This window comes from Apis cerana, linkage group LG1, assembly GCF_029169275.1.
Source record: "Apis cerana isolate GH-2021 linkage group LG1, AcerK_1.0, whole genome shotgun sequence".
NCBI lineage: Eukaryota > Metazoa > Arthropoda > Insecta > Hymenoptera > Apidae > Apis > Apis cerana.
The window spans coordinates 18,020,328-18,043,625 of NC_083852.1; the positions used below are offsets into that span (position 1 = coordinate 18,020,328).

Consider the following 23,298-nt stretch of genomic DNA (forward strand, 5'->3'; position numbering starts at 1 on the left):
TATTACGTATTATTATATCCAATTTTTGTTCTCCGAAAAAAAGATCGACCGAAAATGTTCCTGATCGTCGTGAAAAATGCCGCTACATACGTGGAATTTTTACGATCAGATGAATTTCGAAAAGAATTATGGAACTGTGGAAAAAATCATTTTTATGGAACAATCTTCCTGTAAAATCTCGACTTAATCATCGACGCGATATTTCAACTGTCGACAGATGGAAAAATATACGCGTATCAAAGCGAGCGTACAGTAAAAATATTTAAATGTAAAGATTTCTTTGTCGAGAATTACATTTTCAACGAGACAATGGAAAAAAGACCAATAAATCGAAGAATTTTCATTCGATGATATTTTTTAATCGATATTTCATTTTATCCAATCTCGTTTGAAATCTCATATGACGAAGAAATTTCTTTCCCTTCTTCTTCAGTCAGACGGATTTTCATCCCATCTCATAATGGTCAGCCACAACCTCTTCCCCGGCGCACATTTCGACAATGTGCTGGCACTTTAAACGATGTCTCGGCAAAATTTTTCCCAGAACATCGCGAATGTCCATTGCAACTTTCACGCTGGCAAATAAATTCCACTCGTTCTTGTACGTTCGCCGGCGACGTCCGAAGAGGCCCACACCCTTCGTTTTTAATTAAATGCTCGCCACCCTCGCCTCCCTTTTTCCGTCTTTTTCCACTCTCATTTATTCCTTCTATCTATTTTCTTGTTCCCTTTGATTAATCCTACTCTCTATCACGTATCTGTTTTTCTGAACGGTGTATTATCTTGCGTCTCGTTTGTTGCGTCTATCAACTTACTTCATCTTTTTCGTTGATTTTTTTCACGTTTACATTTAATTACTTAACGATCAACTAAACTTGCTTAAATTTGCTTCTCATGTTTCAAAATTAAATACTTGCGAATAATATAAATTTTATATTTTCGATACGGTATCAAAATTGAATATCCTACTTGCTTATTATTAATTATTATTAATGTATTCATTAATTAATTTGTACGACATTCTTGAAATTCATCACAATTCCTTTTTTTCATTCACAGTTTCTATATTAAATGTTTCTTTCCAGAAAATTTCCCTTCATTTTCTCGGAATCGTCCCAAGCATTATTACTTCTTCTCGTTTCTCTTCTCTCTATGCATCCTCTTCAATCGCGTTTCCCCTCATTCTTCGATTCACTCGCGCTAACTTATCCATTTAGCTCGTCTCTTTTTCCGTTTGTAGCCTTCGATATCGATCGTGGTATATAATCAGCGGTACCGGAAGTAGAAATAGCGGCCAACTTGTTTGCCAGTACGTACACATATTGTGCAGATGAACAAAGAAAAGGAGAGAGAGACAGAGGAGCACGTCGATCCGGTTTTTATAAGGCAGAGGGAACTGAGAGTGGAATACGCGGACAATACCGCTTTTCTCCTCGATATTCGAGTATCTTCGACAGAGCTGTTATCTTTTTGCATTTCGTTGCACCGACCGTTCGACCGTTGTTTAAAGCCATATCTCACCCCCGAGCTAAACTTATCTCTTTCCTTTTCGTTTGTTCGTCTTGTTGTTTCGAGCGCGTCGATGCTTCGGATATATTTTTTACGGATGAACGCTTTATTTACGCACATCGAAACGGTTTGCTTGTTTGGTCAACGCACAGTTTACAGCGTGGACAAATACTCAAATATTTGTCGATATTTATCGTCGGTTTGGTACGGTCGGTTTAAACGATTAAGCAATATCTTGATATTTGTGAAATATGCGATGTGATTAGTATGACGGGGGAGGAAGAGGGGGGAAGGAAATTTCATTGACAGGGACAAGTTAATATCTCACGTTCGAATCCGTAGTTTGCGCTTTACAATGAGGCGGTGTTCGAGGCCGGGGGAGGATCGAAGGAATACGGATAAAAAGTTGGTAATGGAGTTTTCCTTAATCGAGAAAACTTTAATTTCGACCCATGAGGGCGAATATCTCGCTGTACAGTCATTTGCTCGTACCATTTTGACGTTTGCATTTAAATGGGTATTGTCACCTTTTCTCATTGTCGAGTTCCTCTCTGCCGTTTAAATTTCCCAACTATCACCGAACCTTATTCTCTGTTAAAACGTTTTATTGTACTTTTTAAGTCTATAGACAAAAGATTTCCCGTTGTTGTCGATTAAATATTGCATTTCAATAGACATAAATTAACGATTAATAATATAATGTGTTGTGTTTTTAAAGAAATTTTATTCGTTCCTCTCTTTGATTTATTAAATTCCGATTGTACATTTGGATATTTAATATGAAGTGTATAGGAATTATAATATGATATTATAGAAATGAAATTATACCGGAGATATCTCATCCGAGGATGTAGGCGTTAATAATGCCAAATGTTGAACGTGTTGGTCCTTTGAAATTCTTCTACGCGAAACAAAATTTAACGCGCATTTTGATGATTAAACAAATATTTAATCAATCACAAAAATCTTCGTACACCTCATAAACAGAATATACAACATTTATTGAAAATTACGAAGACTCGACTAAAAACCAATAGCCGCAATATATTATTAATGATGTAACTTCTATTTAAAAAATTGAGACACGTATTTCGATATTCTCTTATTTGTTCAAATATATCGAAACAATGTACGAAGAATTTCACAAGTGATTGTATATCGATTACGAACAAAATCATGAGATATTTCGCGCGAAGAGTTTCGTAACAGTGCTATATTCCACTCCGAATAACAAATATTCCTCCTCTACTTTCCGATATAGCAACTACGATGTTAATTTTTATCGAATCTATCCTCCTCGGGCATTCACGAATCATCCCTGTTAATCAATCCCCAGGGATAGAATTCTATTTATTCGATCTCGATCGAGTCCCCATACACTCGCGTGTACCACGCTATCGAGCCTGATTGAAGCTAATTTATTTCCCGCCGCGTAAACAACTTCCCGTTCGTAAAATGGGAACGGAAAAAATGGCGGTGAACGATCGTCGAGGATCGGGGAACGATAGAATTTCTCCCCCGTCATGAAACGCGATCGCGTTCTCGAAAAAGAAAACAAGACTCGATTAAAGGCAAACAAAACATGGTGCCACGGCTTCCGTCGAATTCAGATCTCGATAATTGACCGGATAATCGAAAATCCACAATGAACCCTCGCTTCATCCCCCATTTTACTTCGCCCCGCCCTCCGATTTTTTCTTTCTTTCTTTCTTTCTGCTCGAATATATCGCGCGTTCTACTTTTCCAAGACAATCGCTAGTCGAGGAAGATGTTCAAGGAAACATCTTATTATCTCACTTATGAATTCTGTCTTCGTGCAACTTCGTGTAACAAATTCGTTCTAATATGGCGGCACTGCTTCCTCCATCTTATTACAATTACACGGCACGTGGTGTGTTAGGTTGCCACTTGTTCGCCTCACTTTCAGCGACGATCACTTTCGTGACTTTGTCGAACCGGTTCCTTGGGTTGAACAAGTTGGTAGAATGACGAGGGTTTATTAAACATGGATGGAGTTAGGAGAATTAGATTTTGTATCAGGGTGGAAGTTTGTAAAAATACGCAAGATTTTTGAGGATTATTTTAAAAGTATTCATACGTCGTTACACGTATTTACATATTAATTAATTAATTGCAAAAATTTTTCTTTTTCACTCTGTGGATGTACTTCTATTAATTTTTAAGATTAATAGATATAAGAGAAATTTTTAAATGTACGAAATTATTTGCATACTTATGTATGCTCATTTTTTTTAGTCATTGTAATCTCGTATGTTGTATATCATAAAAAGAAAGCGTAATCGTTTAGAAAAGTGATTCGATTAATTCGGGAACAGAGACCAGACAGTGAATCTTTATTGTCGAACACGAAGCACATTACTCTGTCAGGATCGTGATCACGAAACGATGCCTTAGGTACGTATCGTATCTTCGTTAATCCGACTAATAGCACTTTATTAACGGCCATTATCTACCACAGCGCTCTTCGTCTGTCCAAGTGATTTCGGCTTATTTTCTCGAATTGATGGTATCACTTTTGGAACTATCGTTTCTTTTTAATCAAACATGTCGAATCGTTCAAATCGAGAAGTATGTAAATAATTCTTCGCACAATTCATGAGCTTATTCGATTATTTTATATTGTTTAATTCGTAAATGAAGAATATTATTTCAAAATTAAAATTGCAATCAGCGTTTCTATTTCGATCTTCCGTCCTTGTTTCGTAAGAATTAATTTCATTAAAGAAATAAATAAATAAATTAATAAAGAATCCGTTCAGTTGGTTATTGCACCTAATATTTTAATTGAAATGCAGAGTGCAAGATATTCATGTCGAGAAGCCATTTAGTAACCGTGTAATTGGAGTGCTATCTCAGTATCCCAATGAGTGCTTTGCGTAACGATACTTGTACCAATAAAAATTGTTTCATTTTCTTTTCTTTTTTCTTTTTTATTTTTATTAAACAAATGATCAATAATTTCATCAATTATTCAACCACTTTACATGGCATAATTGTTGAACGTTCGAGGAAATTTTGTCAAAAGTTGCTTTATATAACGATTTGTTACATTTTTATTTATCTCAATTTAAGATTTTATTAAACAGTCCATAACATAGAAGGTAATTTATATGTGCACTGATAAGAATCTACGATGTATTTTCTAAATACGTGGATCGATAAATTTTTTTATTATCTCACACCATGATCTCACAACCGATCCCTTATCGTAATTATAACTTCGTTAATTAAATTAACGGATCTTTATCAGACAAAATTAGCATATCTAAAGTTAAATAATTATTTATCGAGAAAGATCATTTACATACTAATAATAAATCATTTTTAAGAATTTAATAAATTGTAATATCGTAATTACAATTTAAAAGTATTTGAATATTTAAATTAAAAAATAATAATTATTAATTTTTCGTCGTAAACGAATTACAATATCCAAGTTGGTAAAATGCATGTTTGGTCAGCATTTAACTCGGCTAATTTAAATAAGTGAAGCGAACTGCGACGTATGCAATCGCGAATAATTAGTACACTTTCTACGAAGGAACAAACTTCCATTAAGGGAAACAATAATTAAATTGTACTTTTTTTTTCGCGGTGCATTTATTTATAGAAGTTAATTGGTTTCCCGAACAATCGTTTATCTTTCAATCCAGAATCCCATGTAATTATTTTCTTTTATTCGTTTCGAATAAAGTTGCATGCGTAGAACGATATTTGAAAATGATTAGTTGAATGTGGTCGATGAAAAATAGTGGAATAACAGAGAATTCAATTAGGAGACTTTCAGCCACAAAACGAACGTAAGTATTGTATCGTGCGTTGTGTAACAAGAATCTGTACCTTCATTTATATGACGTGAACATAATTGCAATTAATTATCAATTCTCTTACCATTGCATTATCATAGAACTGTAAGTTCCCCAATAGAGCCTAGGTATCTGGGTTAATTCAATTATATCTTTGATCTAATTGCTGTTATTCAATGTACTTTCAACTATCAAAAGAAAAATTATTACCTCAAAAAGAATCATCCTTATTAGACAATTTTATTATTTTGTATTATTTTGTATTATTAGAACATTATCATTTTTAATATAAAATATCTCTATTGAATAATTTAAATTAGTTTAATCAATTCTTTTTATTATGGCAATAAGATTCTTATTTGATGCAGAATATAGACAAATGTTATTGATTATAGAGTTTAATTTTAATTTTAATCTAGGTTTCGATTTTTTTTTAAACAGAGAGAATTATTAATTTAATTTATTCATTTATTCGGAAATTTAACAATAACCAATATTTACATATCGTATTTTAACGATAACCGATATTGATTTAAAAAGTTATTAAAAAGATTTGTTATTATTAAATTCTTATTATCCTCGCCAACTATTGAACAAGCACGGTTTAATTAAAGGCTTAAATTTAATAAATCGAAGAAATCCAATAATTTTTCATCGATCGCAACCCGAATCAAAATCGAAGAAGGCGACGTGTTTCTAGTCGCAATGCATTGCTGAATCGCCGTTTCGCAAGATTTTAATTACTACAACATGAGCGCCAGTTCCACTACCAGAATTACTCCATTAGTGAATAAAAGCTAGCTCAGCTTTACTAATTCTACGTGCCTCTAGCTAAAATGTTCACTGCTTCAATTATAGAAATTGTCGCAACACGTTCAACTTTTCACCCTTACAGAAAATGAAATTCTTTTTCATCGACTGTCCAATCGATGATCACAGAGGAACGATCACAGAATTAAAATCTATTTTTTCGATCGATCTCATACATTTTTTCTGTTCTGAGAATATTACACGGCTCGTTCATAATGTATTCGTAAAATATAATCGATAAGGGAAACACGCGATTCAATATTCCACTTCTGAGTGTGATACATGCATTTGCGCCGACTTTGACAGGATGTCGATCGATCGAAAATGTCCATATATTTTTCTGTCTTCCCATTGCTTGCGTGATATATCGAGCGACAGTGACATCATTCCGAATACACACCTCTCAGAAACGGCTGTTTCTACGTACGAATACAAAACTCGTTCCCTCGACCCCTACGTTACACTTCGTACATGCATTTTGCCATCCTCGATCAGTTTTACGACGAGTCATCGATATTTGTCAATTCTGTTTCAACCGGATATATCTTACTTAAGGTGAACAGCGAAATAAAATCGTGGAAATAAAGAAAGGAATAATCTTTTTTTGTTTGGATTTAACTAACTTAATGAAAATGATTATTTGAAAATATTTTGATTAATTCTTGCTCCGTTCATTAGGAAAACTTAATTCTTTTAATTCTTGATTATCTGTTTTTTTTTTTAATTTCTAATTTTCCAATTCTAGTTCTATTAACTCAAAAAAAATACAATGAAAGAAAATTATATAAAAATTTGATTGGAATAAAGTTTCGCAATCATTTTTTAATGATTCACATTTTCAAAATTTCAAAGTCAAAACATTATAATTGTTATTAATTTTCTTTTTAGCGGCAAATTTGAATTTAATAATATTAATTTAAGAGCGCTAATGTTACATAATACTCTTATATTATCCTCTCGAGGATTCTCATAGAATCGTTCACTCCATAAAAGTATATGTACTAGAAAATGTCTGTTGTTGCGTACTTATGGGACCTCCTGTCTCATGGTGCGATAAACTGTACACCTTAGTGGAATTTTTAAAGCGAAAGAAGATAAGAACTTATAAATCGATAGCTTCTATAAAATATAAATGACGCAAAATTTTTCGCTAGATTCATAAATTTATCCGCATCTTTAATCGAATATTTTATAATGAATGAAATATTATTTACCAGAAAAAAATCACCATTCGAAGGAAAAATAATCATTCTTAATTATACAAATCCAGTAACTTTCTATATCAAGATCAATCAGCGTTATCTTTACCCTTTTCCCCTTTTTCCTTTTCAAAACTTTCAAAACTTTCTCAACTCTCCTGAGATATAATTTTAAAAATCTTTAATGCTAATGCGAAGTAACATCAATTCCTCTCGCGAGTATTCCACGATGAACTTGGAACAACTATTATCTTATAATAATTTTACTGATTCAACTAAACCGCGTTACTCAATTATCTATTCATCCGTTTCTTCGAACATAAGAGAAAAGAAGCAATTTCCAAAGAAGCAAAAGATTTTCAATTTTCAGACTAGTTTAAAACTCGATGGAATTCGTGATTCGCATTTCCCATTTCGTACACATATATTCCTTATCTCTTTTTTTTTTTTGCCGAAATCGTCCAGAATCCTGTTTCATTTAACGCTGTATCATTCGAAGATGGAAGAAGGAGCTCACGATAAGAGTAACAAACTCTCGTATTTTTCTCTCTCGAAATTCACCGATAAACTCCTCCACGTTTCTCGAAGAAAGAGACAACTTTGAAAATATTTGCCTATGAACCGGTAATTTCACGCTTGACTCCTGTCCGCTCGTCGATCTATGTGCACTCGAGTTTTGGATCCTTCCTCTCCATCTTTCCATCTAACATTTAGATAGAAAGTGAAAATTAAATTTCCTGAAAATTTAGGCTTGTCTATCGGAACATAAAATATGGAATATGAGGAAGTTTATAGTCTTCTCAGTCCTCTTGCTGACTTTTAACTTTTCCCTATTCTTTCTTCAATTCGTTCCGCCATTTTTATTTTCGCGCGAGTTATCTAAGAAGAAGAATACGAATATAGAAGAATAATATGTCTTTTCGATGACCACTGAGATTCTTTTGCATGCGAGAGAATTCCTTTCTTGGATATTGTGCCGTAAAATCGACTACTTTAGTGCTTCGCAATTTTACACATCGAATTCATTTAACGACTTATCAGGTATTTAAGTAATTTATTGTGACAAAATATCTATCGCATGAAGATATTTCTTTAAAAATATATCGGATAATAATCACATGCTAATAGTCAATGAAGACATATTATATCGCATGGAGATATTTTTCAAAAATTGTATATTGAAATAACTTCGTGCATACATTTATATTCATACATTTCTTTCATCGTATAATATTGCATATATATATAAATATTTTCTAAGTAATTTCTTCGGTTAAAGACAAACTTTGACAAAATGTGACAATCATCACTTTTAAAAATATCAATTTAATATTTCCCATTTTGAAAAACGAGGATAACTTCAGTGTTCTCGTTTTCCGATATTCATCTCTAGGATTTTGCACCCTTTTTGACGTAGACACGGAAGGAAAATGGTTCGCGAGACTTCTTGCAAAGGTAAAACGGATATCTAGATAAAATTCTTTATAGCCGGTAGGTCCTTGAATTTATGAAATTCCATAGGCGAAACTTGCAAACTCGTACCAAGAATAAAAATATCATTTTCGAGAGAAGACAGAAGGGAAAATTTAAATTTCGCCGAATTTCTCTCGATTTTGTTAACGATAATCGTTATTCGATCGATAAATTATTTATTCAACAAATAACCATGAACGTGGAAACGAGATAATTATCTGATATTTATCGAATAATCGCGACCGAATTATTCCTGCGATAATACCTCTAATAATGCCGATGAACGTTTGAACTTTCGGTTTAATTTATCTATGCAATATTTATAAAAGAAAGAAAGGAAAAAAGATTGATAGTGCAACGGAAGATGAAAGAATCTTCTCCATCATATAAAGTGAATGTTAAATTACCGCGAGTGTTACTTTGTCGCCTGTGAAGACTGGCAGAAAAATAGGTCGTAATGTTTTGCACAATTCTGAAAACTGGCGAAAGCTTCTATGGCGTGATTAAAAAGCTTGTTTCAAAATTTAAAAATGTATGCTTGAGCGAATTCATTCCGAAGATAAAAGTCGTCCACATAGTTCCAAGTGGTTTTCTAATTATAAAAATATTCCAATCATATTCCTGTACTTCGAAAAAAGACGTAAACTCTTAACTTCGAAAATTGTCCTCGTGTACCTTCTCTTCAAACGATCGTGAGATTCCAACATCTGGAATCACGTATCATCATAGTCGACTTTCACGAGCGAACGTGTGGCTTATGAGAATTTTACATCTCTACGGACAGTAATAGGATTGGAAAGCTTTTTTCTAATCTAGTGGTATCTTTTCATCCACAGGTGACGACTTTCAACGTTGAACAACTGGGCGTTCGTCCTGTGGGAGACAGAGAGCAGAAATAAGGATGGCCTTTCATTGGGATAAGCTCTCACCAGCGGAATTTCAACAACTGCAGGATTTAGCAGCTTGTAAGTAAAGGGGAAAAAGTGGAAACAGTAGAATGTCACCGAGTTTCACGGGAATCAAACTCTGTTACACGAACTAAGGGAAAACCAGTAGTATCGGAAAAATGGAGGCATCGGTGTAATCGAGTTTTTATATCGGTATGGAACACTTTCCAAGAGAGTGAAAAATTTTATCGTTCGATTGTATTATATATATGAAAAATGCTCTTTATATTTTGAACAAATCCCGTTGAGATTATTTTACGATAGATTTTATCGCCCGTGTGTGAATAAGATTTTCACAGAATTTTTTAAAGTTATTGCAAACTTATTACATAGTTGATACGTATGAGATTTTGTTTCTTGAATTTGACAGGCAAGTATCATTAAACTATCAAATTTTCTGTAAATTATATGCAACGTATTATATTTGGAATATCACGATAAAAATATTAAAAAAGTCGGAATATTTGTGATAATTGAATTTGGAAAGAGTGAAGTTGTGTCGAAAATATGAATTTAGATCCATTTAAATAATTTTTCGATCGATAAATTGTTTGGAAAAAGTTGGATTTGAAGATTCCTTGATTTGGTAACGAATAACGAAACTGGCATAATATTTCAAAGTATATATTAACATACTAAATGAACCAAAGTACACATTTGAAAATGATTAGAACTCGTAGCGTGATTAATAAAATAACTTGCGGAGGTCTCGAGTGAAACTCGTAGAATGTCGAGCTCATTGTTTATGGAATTATGGAAATTCATGCGGTATCGTTTGGAAGGAACTGGAATTCATTTTGAATGTATTGTAGAAGCCGGCTGCTTTTCGGATAAATTCCAAATTTTGTGAAAGCGCACTTTTCTCATACAATACTCCGGTAAAACTTACGATCTTGTGTTCTTCGTTTTATTAATCCTATAAACACCGTTGAAATTGTTAGCTTTCCGTTTCAATATCATGAATCTTGGTCCGGAAAGGGCGCTTTCGCGTATCACGTATTTATGTATCCGTCCGTAACAAGTCATTTCCACTGTATCCAGCCAGGCAACGCTGTATAATTTCTATCGGATGATTCGTCAAAAATCACCGTTTATTAATCATACTTTGATGAATATTAATTACTCCATTTATTCAAATTGATAATTGTTACCTCCGTCAATTTCAATTTAAATAACGAAACGTTTCCGATCGAACACCGAAAGAAAAAAATGAAAAGAAGGAAAAGAAAAAAAGAGAGAAAAAGGCATAATTGCAATCAGTATTCAATATCCTCGACATTGATTTCCCATTTTTAAGGAGAATTAACCTCAATTTCCTGATTTCCCGATTTTCGGCCGGAAACACGAGTTTCCACGCAAGAACGTTAATCATGCGTTCCATAGGTGCACGATCCATCATATTTCTCGTCAATCGTCCCGAAAATAGTCGCCACCCAAAAATATCCTGTTCGTTAAGTGCATTATGACGTCGACGCTAGCTAGATTAGGCCAATGGTCTCCTATTATTAGTCGATTTATCGTCGTTGTTTCCTCTGCAAACAACTGAATCCCGAAAGTACGATCGATCGCGTTTCTGCCCCTGGCCAAATCTCTTCTTTTTCTTTCTTTCTTATGGCAAAACCTGGCCAATAAATCGGGTGAAAAGGCACCTTCGTCGCCTATCCCTTTTTGTCTGAATATCGGTTCGAGCGGTCAGTTTCCACTCGACGAGCTCGAGTAATAACGCGCCGATATCGTTTTTAATTGTCGTCGCGAGATACCGCGAGCTGTTGACATTTGCCCCGATAAAGTTTGCTCGAAGGTTGGAGCAGGTGGATAAAAATGTGGTTTCGCTTCGCTCAGAAATAGAATCGGAAATAAGAAATAAGGGACAGGTCTGGTCAGTACGTTTTACGAGCACTTGAGCGAGATTTGTTATTTTTGAGATCAGGAAGTAGCGTGGGTTTTGATCAGGAAGCTCGATCGTTTCGTTGATTCGTGAAGAACAGAGATTGAAATTTGAGAGATTTGATAATGTAGAATTGAGTATATTTTATTATCTTTCCTTCGATATCTTAACCTTAATCAAATTGAACGTAACGATTTTATGAAAAATCTATTGAAGTTTGCGATACGTATTATAAATTTTCTTTAGTTTGTTTTGTTTTCTTTATATCCATTGATTTTATTTTAAAACAGGCTTATTAGAATTACTTTAAAATAACGAGGATTGACTTGGTTGATCTTCTCTCGATTATCTTATTTCTTTTAAGGATCTTTGACTTATTTTGTATTTTCTTTTTGTTCTTTCAAAACACATTTTTACGCATATAATATAATTTTACGTAATCTAAGATTGGCAAGTTTTCGTACGTTTGAGGTCAAAACGTTTCGTTATACATTTTAAACGGAGAATACAACTCGATACATTTCATTCATTACATTACTATTCACGAAATTACATTTTCTGTTCCGGTAAACAGGAAGTTGATGCTACCGCATACAGGAAATCATGGTTGCTTTTAACTTCATTGTTTCAGATTCCACACGAAAGCTACAGGATGTCCTCACTGAGTTTTGCGGATCAAACACAACACCCAGCGGGGCGCCCAAATATCATCCAGATGGTGTAAGTTTGAAAAAATTATCCACAAATTAAGATACCAAGTAATGATTTATTAAAAATTTATTCGGCATGATCTCATCACGTGTATGTTTTACATATTTTCGTTGATTGACAAAAATTTTATCACTTTTTATCAAAAATTTGAGTAATTATATCAAAATAAATATATATGGGGAGGAAATAAATTGCTTACAATTAAATAAATAAATATATTATTCTATTATTATTAAACTTGCGTTAATACAATATTTAATTTTTAATTGTTTTCATTCAACATATTATTTTATTCTATATTATAGTTCTAAAGGAATATTTTCTCCATCGTTTTTCTTTTTCTTTCTATTTAAATTTTGTAAAATTTTATACAATTCTAAAAATTTGATTTTTATTTCCATAATGATAGTTTCCTTTTCAAATAATGGAAGTATTTTCTGAATTTTATATAATTGTGTTTTTTTTAATGACATTTATACATATAATATCCGTTATAAATACTCGTATCGATGAGCATTGTATTTACGCAAAATATTTTGAAAAATTTCAACGCAGAGGTAAATTTGAAAGGCCAAAACTGTATAAATGTAAAATTTTGTTACGATAAAAATTATTTTTAAAAACATTCATCTTCCCCAATATATTTATTAAATAACATAAAGAAAAAGAATAAAAAAACAAATTCACTGAAATCATTAATCGATTAATTTTAAGTTGAGCATCGTCTTAATTTTTCACGATCAAACGGTTCCCATTAATTTTCTCGTTGGTTTCGAGAAAAATACGATTTGCCTTAATATTTCGAATTCTCCGCTATTCAAATGAAAGACTCGAGGAAGATACGATATTCATAAAATATGCTCAATTTTTAAGAGAGGAAAAGATGATATAGAAAGAGTAATTAGATGAATCAACGTCATTGCAACACCAAAATGATCGAATAATACGTTACGTACTTGAAAGCTTTAATTCTCAGGATATGATATAATTACGATTTTTTGTCTTTTTTCTTTCTTTCCTTTTTTTTTTTTCGACCAAATACAGTCGTCGAAAAGTAGTCGACTGTCGAGCGTCAACTGAATTTCCTCCAATGGGTACGCGAAATAATGTACTCGCAATTTGCATTTTTCCCTTCTTCGTCGGTTACGGTTGAAATAAAACAATACTGATAGATAATAAAATGTGACGCGAGGGAAAATAATTTCCACAATTTCCGGATAAACATCTTCACTTTATTTCTTTTTTTTTTGTTTTAATTTTTTTTGCAATAATGAATTGTTTATCGAAGTACAATAATATTTTTTTTACGCAGCCAGCAAATTTTTTAATACAATATATTTACAGTTTCTTTTTTTAAAAATATCCTCGTGATTATTCATTGATGTAAATAATTGTTAAATATCCAAACGTTTAATCGTTGCCAACAAAACCTGGTTGTCGTAAAAGACAAACTTCATTGGTCAGAAATGCGTTTGTATGGCGTTATATTCTTTAAATACAATGACGCGATCATATTCGCTCATGAAGAACATAAGAGTGTATAGAACGCTTATGTAGAAAGACTAGAACGTATTAGTATGCATATAGGAAACGCGTGTCCCATAAAATCTCAAATTATTCCTGTAGCTATTACAGTGGGAATACGTCTGAGTCCAGAGGAACAGGTGCGAGTTATTGCGAGTTTATACCGCAGGATGTTCTCTATGTATGTTTGTGTTTCCGTATATGCGGGGGCGTGTGTTGTTTATGATGGTATCCCCAAATCGACCATACCTCATACGAAAAATTTGAAAAATTCGAAATTCATTGCTTTCAAAAATATCGAATCGTCCAATGGATTGTACAAGATTCATCAATTATTTTCATAGAGAAAAGAATATTCTTTGTTAATAATTTATTATTTAACAGAGAATCACTTGCATAAATGCAGATTCGATATCAAGATTATCGTGTTGAAATAAATGAAACGAAGTTGAATTTATGTAATGAAATTGCGTTTTGGATTTTTTTTTTTAGAAATTTCATTTTTAAAGCGAATGTTTCTATTGTGACGTAAGTGGTCTCTTGTTTTCTCCTAGAATCGTTGGGAGAAGGTATCACAGTCTTCCCTACTTTGTTACCAGATCTTTGAAGATCAATGTTTACCGACTTGACATCCCTGCCTTTTTCTTTTTATCAAGAAATTTGATATCTGGATACTCGATAACCTCAGATTTCTGTAATTTATAGATTATAACAAGTATTACGTTACAAATTAGGAAATGTTACAAAAATAATTAACAGAGAATAATTTCTTATAAAAAGAAAAATCAAAAAATGATTCTCTGATATCCTTCCACTAAAATCTATCGCTATAAAATATAACATCGATCTCCATTCATAAAAGTTACAAACAACATCAAATGATTATTTTTAATGTTTATCAAAGCATTAGTAATAATTAATTATTAAAGAAATTTACGGTGTCATTTTTTGACACGATGATAAAACTATGAAAGTAAAAGTTGTTATCGTAGTCGACACGATAGCTGATAACGTCTCCTGACTGATAGATTGTCGGGTGGCGCATCAACCATAGGGAAGCTGTGAAAGACGAGTATACGTCGTTATCCGCCACCAGGATAACGATCCCTTTATATCATGCTCACTTACACCTTTATATTTATTTCTACTCTTCCATATCCAACCATCCTCCACAAATAACGCAAGAAATTTTTCCGTATCTTTTGCAAGTCTTTTAATTTTTTTTCTTAATTAATCCTCATCCTCTTATTTATTTATCCTCATTATACAAAAATCGTCTTTGTTTAAACAAGTAAATAATGTTCGTCTTTGCTCGATTCTCTTTTTTTTTTCGTTTATCCATGAAAGGATTTAAGTGAAAATATCCTTGCACAAAACAGGATTTGTTACGCGTTTGACGTAAATACAATTTGCCTCGTTTTATCATGTGTACACGATACTCATGGATATAAATAACAGAGAAAATTCTTTGATCGAGCAAACTGCTCTCCTTTATCTGTAGAGTGAAAAAGAGGTCTATCAGGATGGATCAGTTTGGCGGAAAAAATAACATCGGTTAGCACTAACCGATCGTTCGTGTAATTCGAATTTTCTCTTTCCCGGAAAATGGTTAAATTCTGCGAAAGAGTGATAGAAAAGGGATAGACAAGGATTTCGGATAATTAATCCTATTGTAGAATTGCACGGAAATTCGAAATAATCTCTCTGAAATTAATCATCGTTTATATCGAACCGTAAAATATGGTTTCTGTTAACAAATGATTCCACTGGATTCAATTATTTTTCATTTAATATCTGTTCCTGACGATACTACCAAAGCTTTTAAAAGTGAAATTACGAATAAAGCAATTGATTATTTAATTAAAATTTTACGTTTGGAAAAATTTTTTCCAACTTTCTAAATTAAAGCTGCTTTGAATTATAAACGACATCCGTTCCAACTTTCCACACTTTTCTTAAATAAGAAGCAAAGAACAATACTTCAAACACGAAACATTGGACAACTATTTGTACATTTTAGTTAAAGCAAAACTCAAAGAACAAAGCTTCAAAGAAAGCTTGGGGGATGAAAATTTTCACTGTTTCCAATTTCTCAAATTAGATTATTTGCCTCTGTCGAATCTTCTCGGCAGGAGCTCGGGAGAAACAAAGTGAAAATTTTCACTGTTTCTGATTTCTCAAATTAGAGTTGGCTGGATTGAAACCCCCCCGCTATGCAACCCGAGAGAAACAAAGTGAAAATTTCCCCTGTTCCTGATTTCTCAAATTAGAAGTGACTGGATTGAAATTTCTAAGCGAAGCTCGAAAGGGGCGGAATGATTCGAAGAACCGCAAAACGTTTTCGTCCTATTCACCGATCGTGAATCATAATTGAACATGCCAGACGTGGTTAACTATTCGGTGTCGGTCACGATCGACCTCAAATCTCCTCACTGACCACTATTGAGAGAATTCAATTTGCTCTGTCACGCCTTCTCCTAATACACGCTATTAATTATGCACGCTAGAATTAGAATATTCGCCGTGATGAGCGAGCATTAAGAAGTCCAATTTGCACGGTATATGGGAGAAGCGTGTCCACCACTGTGGACTTCCGGCGGATAGGAAATCTCTGCCGTTAATTCGAGAACTTCTGACAGAGATCGCGAAGCGAAATTAATTATCAATGGGACGAAATTATCTCGGGAAGATAGAAGTGAGAAACGATCTCTTTAAAATTTGTTATGTCACGAGTTTGTTCGACGATTTTAGAAAAAAATGGTATCACTTGGAATATTTCGTGTATTAAAATACTGTTTGAATGGGTTGTTTGAATCAGTTGTTATATAAATGTAGACAATTTGGATTAATAATTGTGACTTATGAAATTTCAGTAGTGTTAATTTAACGAAGAATTAGAAAATGTGTATAGGAAAATTTCCCTCGGTTTGTTTAGGTTGCATGTTAATTGGTTGTTATCGATAATGCTAATTTTCTAATTAAGTGTCCTAAGTGCCTCGACTATCTTACTATCACGCGACCTTAATGCCAAAGAGAATTAACGCGAAGTGTTGAGAGTTCATCGGAAAAGTCAGGGGATCTTCTTTACCAGTAATTTCACCTGTCTATCATTTCCATCATTATAATATTGAATTTATTAAGATATCTTCGATCATAAGCATCATAAAAATCAAATATAGAACAATTTATATTTATTTATTTTTTATTTAACGTGATTTCATTCATAAATTTGATGAAATTGTATTTTTATTCCCGAACAAAAGAGAATTTATCTTAAAAATTAGCTTAAAAATAAATCCAAATTAAATTCCATGGAATTTCCACCGAATGATCGTTTTCAAGCCGAACAATATTCAAATATTTCCTATTTAATTCGTCCTTCTGACCGTTTGAACTCACGAATCGTCTAATCGAGCCGACGAAAGCTACTCATAGGAAATCAGAAATTCAAACGCAACGAGGAGGAAAACACAGACGGATTCCGACCCGGGCAAGAATGCTGGTCGAGAACTCTCAATTAGGCGCAAACTTAGGGTCACGTTCCGTGTAGTTCGTTTGTGTTCGCCTGTTTGAACGCATATTTCCGCCATTAACCCGTCAAATATGCAAGAGAAACGCTCCATCGAGTATCGACTACGTCCGATAATGATTCTCCGCGGAAACACGAGTGGCTCCATCGAAACCCGAGATGGTTGGCAAAGCAGCTTACATCCCGTACACCCGTTTCACGCCGTTGAGCACGGCAAATCAGGTTTTTCGTAGAGATCCGAGTCCCTTTTCCTTTATCGAAGGAAAACCAACCCGTTTGAAAAAAGAAAAACGAAGCTTCCTTTGCGACTCCTTTCCTTTGCCAATCTCCTGGTAATTGTTTTCTGGTAAAGGAAGGATACGAGACGATTAATTTCCAGTTAGATGTTCTACATATAAACACAAATAAACGTATAAATGCGGTTTACAAGATGCGGATAAACAGGATTAAATGCGAATAAATTAGAGGTCAAACGATATGGATAAATAAATCATGCGATAAACGAACGTGCGAATAAATAAACTACGAGTCAGAGATATAAATAAGCGCGAGTGAAAGAAGTCAATAAACGGATCGACGTGATCCGACGAAGGCGACAGGGATTCTGGCAAAACTGTAAACCGTGGAATTAAATGCCGGTGTGTTAGATGGAAGATAATCGAGCAACTGAGTCGAAAGTTAGTTTCGACGTACGATCAAATCGAGGAAAGTTGTCACACCGCCGGGGGCTTGCGATGCCTTTTTTCTTTTCCCAATACTGCGTCAGAGTGCAGAGGTCGCCGATATCGAAATCCAATTTAGTGGAACAAAGGGGACCGCGAATCTGGCGCGTACAAGGTGTTAAACCCTTCAACGGTCCCTAACTCTCGTCATACTTTGTATCACTGGACTAGATTTTTCGAAATTTAAACTCTTAAACTCCTCTGTATTTAAGCTTTAGAACACGAAGATGAGATACGCTCGAATATTTCAACGGTTCTGCTTTTTTTTAAATAACTGAAGCAGTAAGAATGATTTATTTTGATAGATCAATCACAAAAATTTTGTCACATCATTTTTTATAATTCGGTATCTATGTTAATAGAAACGAGAAATCATTAATTATATCGTTTCGTTCCTTTTGTTCGAACGATTGATGGACATATCTGTTTCCATCAAAACTAAAACTTACAATTCTCGTGAGAATTCGATAGAAAATAAACCGACATAACGGTATGTATCTCTCAAATAACCCACTCGATAAAAACTATCTATTTTTCAATCGAGTACACCAATTGAAGTACGGTAAAAGTTGAAATAACCGATGTGACAAAATCATCCCTCAGCAATTAGAAAATCGAGCCAGGAATCGGGTGATCTCGATTGAAATCCAATTGCAAACACAATTGGAAACATCGAGTCGATAATTGGACAGGGGAATCCTGTTGCAACGAGAGGCACGAAATATTCGTCGAGAAGATTTCTGACTAATCGCTCGTGAAACGCCTGCATCTGTTCTGGCCACGTGCCAGAATCCGGAAGCGTGAAAAATCACGCAGCTTCGTTTTACTGGAAACACGTTAATTTCCGCCAATTTCGCACGCTTTTGCCAGAGCGCGCCATTAACACGCAGCACGATGAAAATCTTGAGTAACGAACGAGTGATTAAGCAACCGCTTGTTCTCGGTTGAACAATCGAGTGGTCGTCCGTAGCTAATTCTTCGAGATTTTCTCTATGTTTCGCGACAAGAGTTTCGTTCAGTTTCCGCATCTTTCGATCGATAATTTCCATCTTGGACGAAAGAATGAGGAGGAGGAGATGAAAGAGCGAGGATTAATGCGATTCGCGGTCGTTCTTTCGCTACGTCGCCTGTGATTGATTAAGGTAGTTCGATTCAAAGTTTCTTAGCTACGTCTTCGATGTAAACTTTGTCGGGTGAGCGAGAGAGATGAATTTATTATTTAGAAAGTTGCACCAATAACTTGGATTAATTTAGTAGAGAGCTAGTTAAGCCGCTACGAACTTGATTATGTATTTAATTAAAATCCATGTATATGTATATAGTTGTGGATAATTACTGTGATAAATTAATATTCTTTATCGTGTAAAATTTATTATCGAAGAATTTATTCGGCTTGTATAACGTGACGCGCTTCTTCTATTAGTCGATGTATAATAATAATAACGATGAATAATTTTATAAATATCTGACGAAAATTAAACACGAAGTATAACGAAAGAGAAAAAATAATTATACTTCTTATTCGTTGGTTAATATTCTTTTTACTTTCTTTTAACGACCAAATTTCCCGTTACGCTCTATATAAATAAAAAGAATCGTTCCACGCGTTTTACTCCTCTTTTTCAACGATTGCTTTTTTTGCGATTAAACTGACCTCGCGTATCCAGCCTCCGTGGTTTTTATTTATACGAAAGCAAAGTTTGCCGAGTTTAAAAAATATTCGACAACGAAAGAATAGCGCCAAGCAGTGGATAAAAAAACTCTGGATCTCTTTGAAACTGCAACAGCCGCAAAAGTTTCAAACGAAGATAAAAAAAAATGGGGTGAAAGGAACGGAAGGAAGAGGAAAATTTCGTGAGATATTATTTCTACAAATGGACCAACAATTTTTTAATTCCTCGCCCGTGAAAAGTAATGCTTAATTCTTAATCGGCCGGCTTAAGAAAACTTTTCCCTATAAGAGAGAGACCAACCAACTTACTGACCGGTCTTTTACCACGAAATAACCCTCGACGGTATCTCGTTCTCGCGTTTAAACAAATAAAACTGCACGCAAAACACGAATAAAATTTAAGTGGATAAGCGTTCCAGTTGCATTAATCCCGTTTAGTGCGTGCTACATTATTTCCCCGGAGTAAAGTTTCTCTATTCCTCGAATGTTTCCATTGTCCACGATATCACGGAACAACTATGTAGCTAAGATGATGGCCTGTAACGCCACAATTATCTTTTCCTCTCGCGTGAAGGAACCATGGCTAATTTTAAAGCGGATCTATCGAGGTAGATAACGATTCATCACACTTTCTTCATAAGTAAGTACTATCCAACTATTCGCGCGATTACTCATAAAAAAAAAATTAGCTTTACACACCCTTTGACACGTCAAGGATGGTGATGGCTCGCACAAAGCTATCCCTGGAAGATGAACCATGCGTTTAATTTATTATAAGACGATTATTTCTGAGAAGAAAAAATATCTCTCTGCTCTTGACCCTTACTCTGACCTTCTTCCGCCCTATTTCCTTCTCTCTCTCACACACACATTCTCTCTTGCACCGATTAACCGCTATTTTGCCTCTCTTTATATAACTATCGATTTATTTAAACGCGCATTACATCTCCTGCCCCTCTTACGAAGTTTCGCCTGGTCGACGAAACGCGTTGCCTTATCTTGGGATGCGGAGGCGGGTTGAACCTGAACGAGAAAATTTCATTCGAACAATACCTCTGTGATGTTGCCTAAATATATTCCCAGCCAATTCCCCTTCGCTTCGACGATCCTCCATAGGTGGAAACTCGCGCCCATATAATAGAAACCCGCCAAGTATCGTCAAACTGTCATGCATAAAACATTAACATTAACGAAAGCAATTTGCCGCGCGAATATTCTCGAATTTTGTGAATTCACCGTCGCCTGTTATCAAAGCTGCGAAAAATAAATAAATAAATAAAGATGGTGGAGTTGGAGATATTCGAGTTATCCATTTTCGAGGAATTTCCAGAGATACAAAAACAATTTCACGGGACTCAAGACGAAGATAAACAAGAGGAGATCAGGATGAATCTCGTAAAAGAAAGGGGTTTTATATCGAACATTATACGCCGATATTTTCGCTGGGAATGGATTTCTTCTGGAAGTCATGTACAGAGACATCGCAATTGTATGTCATGTAGAACTCTGGTGGAATCGTATCTGACGATGCAATCGTTGTTGATCGTGATAAAACTCGAGTGAAATTGATCGACAGATTGTAATAAGCCAAATGTTCGATTCGTAATAATTTAATCGATGAAGAGAATTTCCTTTATTTTTTAAAGGTTTATCTTGTTTGTTATCAACTAATTTATTTTATACTACAGCGGATTAATATTAAATAATATTAAATACAATAATTTGGAAAAAGAGAGAATATAGAGATAATTACATCGAAATAATTTAATAATATTCTATCTCAAAATCATTATTTTATTGTTATTATTAAGTAAAATATTAATATATGATGCATTAATAATATATATATATATTACATAATTTAATAATATTAATACAATAATATTGTCTATCAACACAGAATTATTATTTTATCATTCAAAGATAAAATATATAATTAATACAAATATAATACACAAAATATACGAAGGAAAATTAATATAATACACAAAATATACGAATATTATAAATTAACATTTAAAAAAAATATATAAAACAGAGCATTCGAATTAAAATCGTAATCGACGATCTTCCAATTAAAATTCCAATTAATGAAGACCAGATTACATCCTCCGTCGGTTCTTTGCATCAGGCAGATAGTCCACGCAAAAGTGCGATAACGTCTCATCGGTTCAGGCCAATTAACTTAAGGAGAGGAGGTCGTCCGAACGTAAGTAACGTTATTTTCGATATTAACGAACTTCCACTACGATAGATTATTAAACCAAGCAAAGATTGCCTTCTTCGCGTGCACCCCCCTCTTCCTTGGCGGAAGAGGTGGACGCGTGGAAGCGGACGAATAGAAACGAAAGATAGAGAAAAACCGGGTGGATCGTGAGGGTGCGGTTGCCTAGCTACTACGTGACGTCATTCGTGACGCAGTGGAGAAGATCCGCATGGAGAAGACGAGGAAACGAGATAGAGAGCGGGGTCAAAGCGTCATCATCCACGGGTATCCTCTTCCAAAGGTGGATTGACCGGATATCTTCTTTTCGCAGGTTCTCGAACCCCTCTGTCCCGGAATTTATCTCGTCACGGTGGATGACAAGGATGTAAAACGCGTAAAAAAGATCCGCTTTCGGTGTACGTATAATTCATTGACGCCTAACGATCTCTGCCAATTTTGCGTAGGATTGGATGTCTTCCATAGCGTAAAATGTACTACTGATTTGGCGGGAAAACGTGTTTTTTTCGATGAAATTTCCGATGAATTGATTGTTATTTAATTAATGAAATATTGTTTCGATCAAGTTAATGAAATTTGTGTCTATATATAGTACATGTATTGCGAAGATTAAGATACGATACAATTTACCCTCAAAGTTACGATCTAACTGTTGACGAAATTCAAGAATATATTCCGGTAAACGAGTAAATAAATATCATTATCGATATCGAAGTGGACATTGATGTTCGACCATGCTCTGACAAGCACTACCGATGTCTCGAAGAAGAGATGGGAATATTAGAATTTTTCAACGAGTTCCCGCGCTAATAAGAATAGCATTGTCGTAAATATGGAATTCTCCGTGACCTCGAGAATCATACATCACGTTCAGACGTGTAAAGGATATATCTTCCATAAGGAGAACTTGTCGCCGAGGCACGAAGCGAACGAGCCGTCGGATATTACATTTTCTCCGGGTCGTCTCATCTCGCCTTGCAACGATTATGGCCACTGATGTCAAGTTATTCACGCTCGATGAAGCATGCCACGGGTATCCCGTGTTGCTTTTGAAAACGATGATGAAAAAGACTCGGCCGTTTAAGTCACCATATATATATCTGTCGCCGCTTTCTTTCGGAATTCGCATTGGCCGATCTTTTATCTCATTCGTTGTCTATCCTCCGATGCAATCGATATATGAAAACGGAAAATGATAAAACGTTTTTCTTAAAAACGTAGAATCGATAGTTTCATTTTCTCCCTTAAATTCTTCTCATTCTT

At 34.4% G+C, this 23,298-nt stretch overlaps 1 protein-coding gene across 4 annotated transcripts in view; it reads left to right on the forward strand.

Moving 5' to 3' along the window:
* Positions 1-23,298, forward strand: part of LOC107994021 (diacylglycerol kinase 1) — a 78,584-nt gene that overhangs the window by 26,607 nt on the left and 28,679 nt on the right. For all 4 annotated transcript variants that reach the window (XM_062087265.1, XM_017050745.3, XM_062087264.1 and 1 more), the window contains 2 exons: positions 9,655-9,783; positions 12,285-12,373. In XM_062087265.1, coding sequence (XP_061943249.1) covers positions 9,720-9,783; positions 12,285-12,373 — 153 coding nt within the window. In that variant the 5' untranslated portion in view covers positions 9,655-9,719. The remainder of the gene's footprint in view (positions 1-9,654; positions 9,784-12,284; positions 12,374-23,298) is intronic.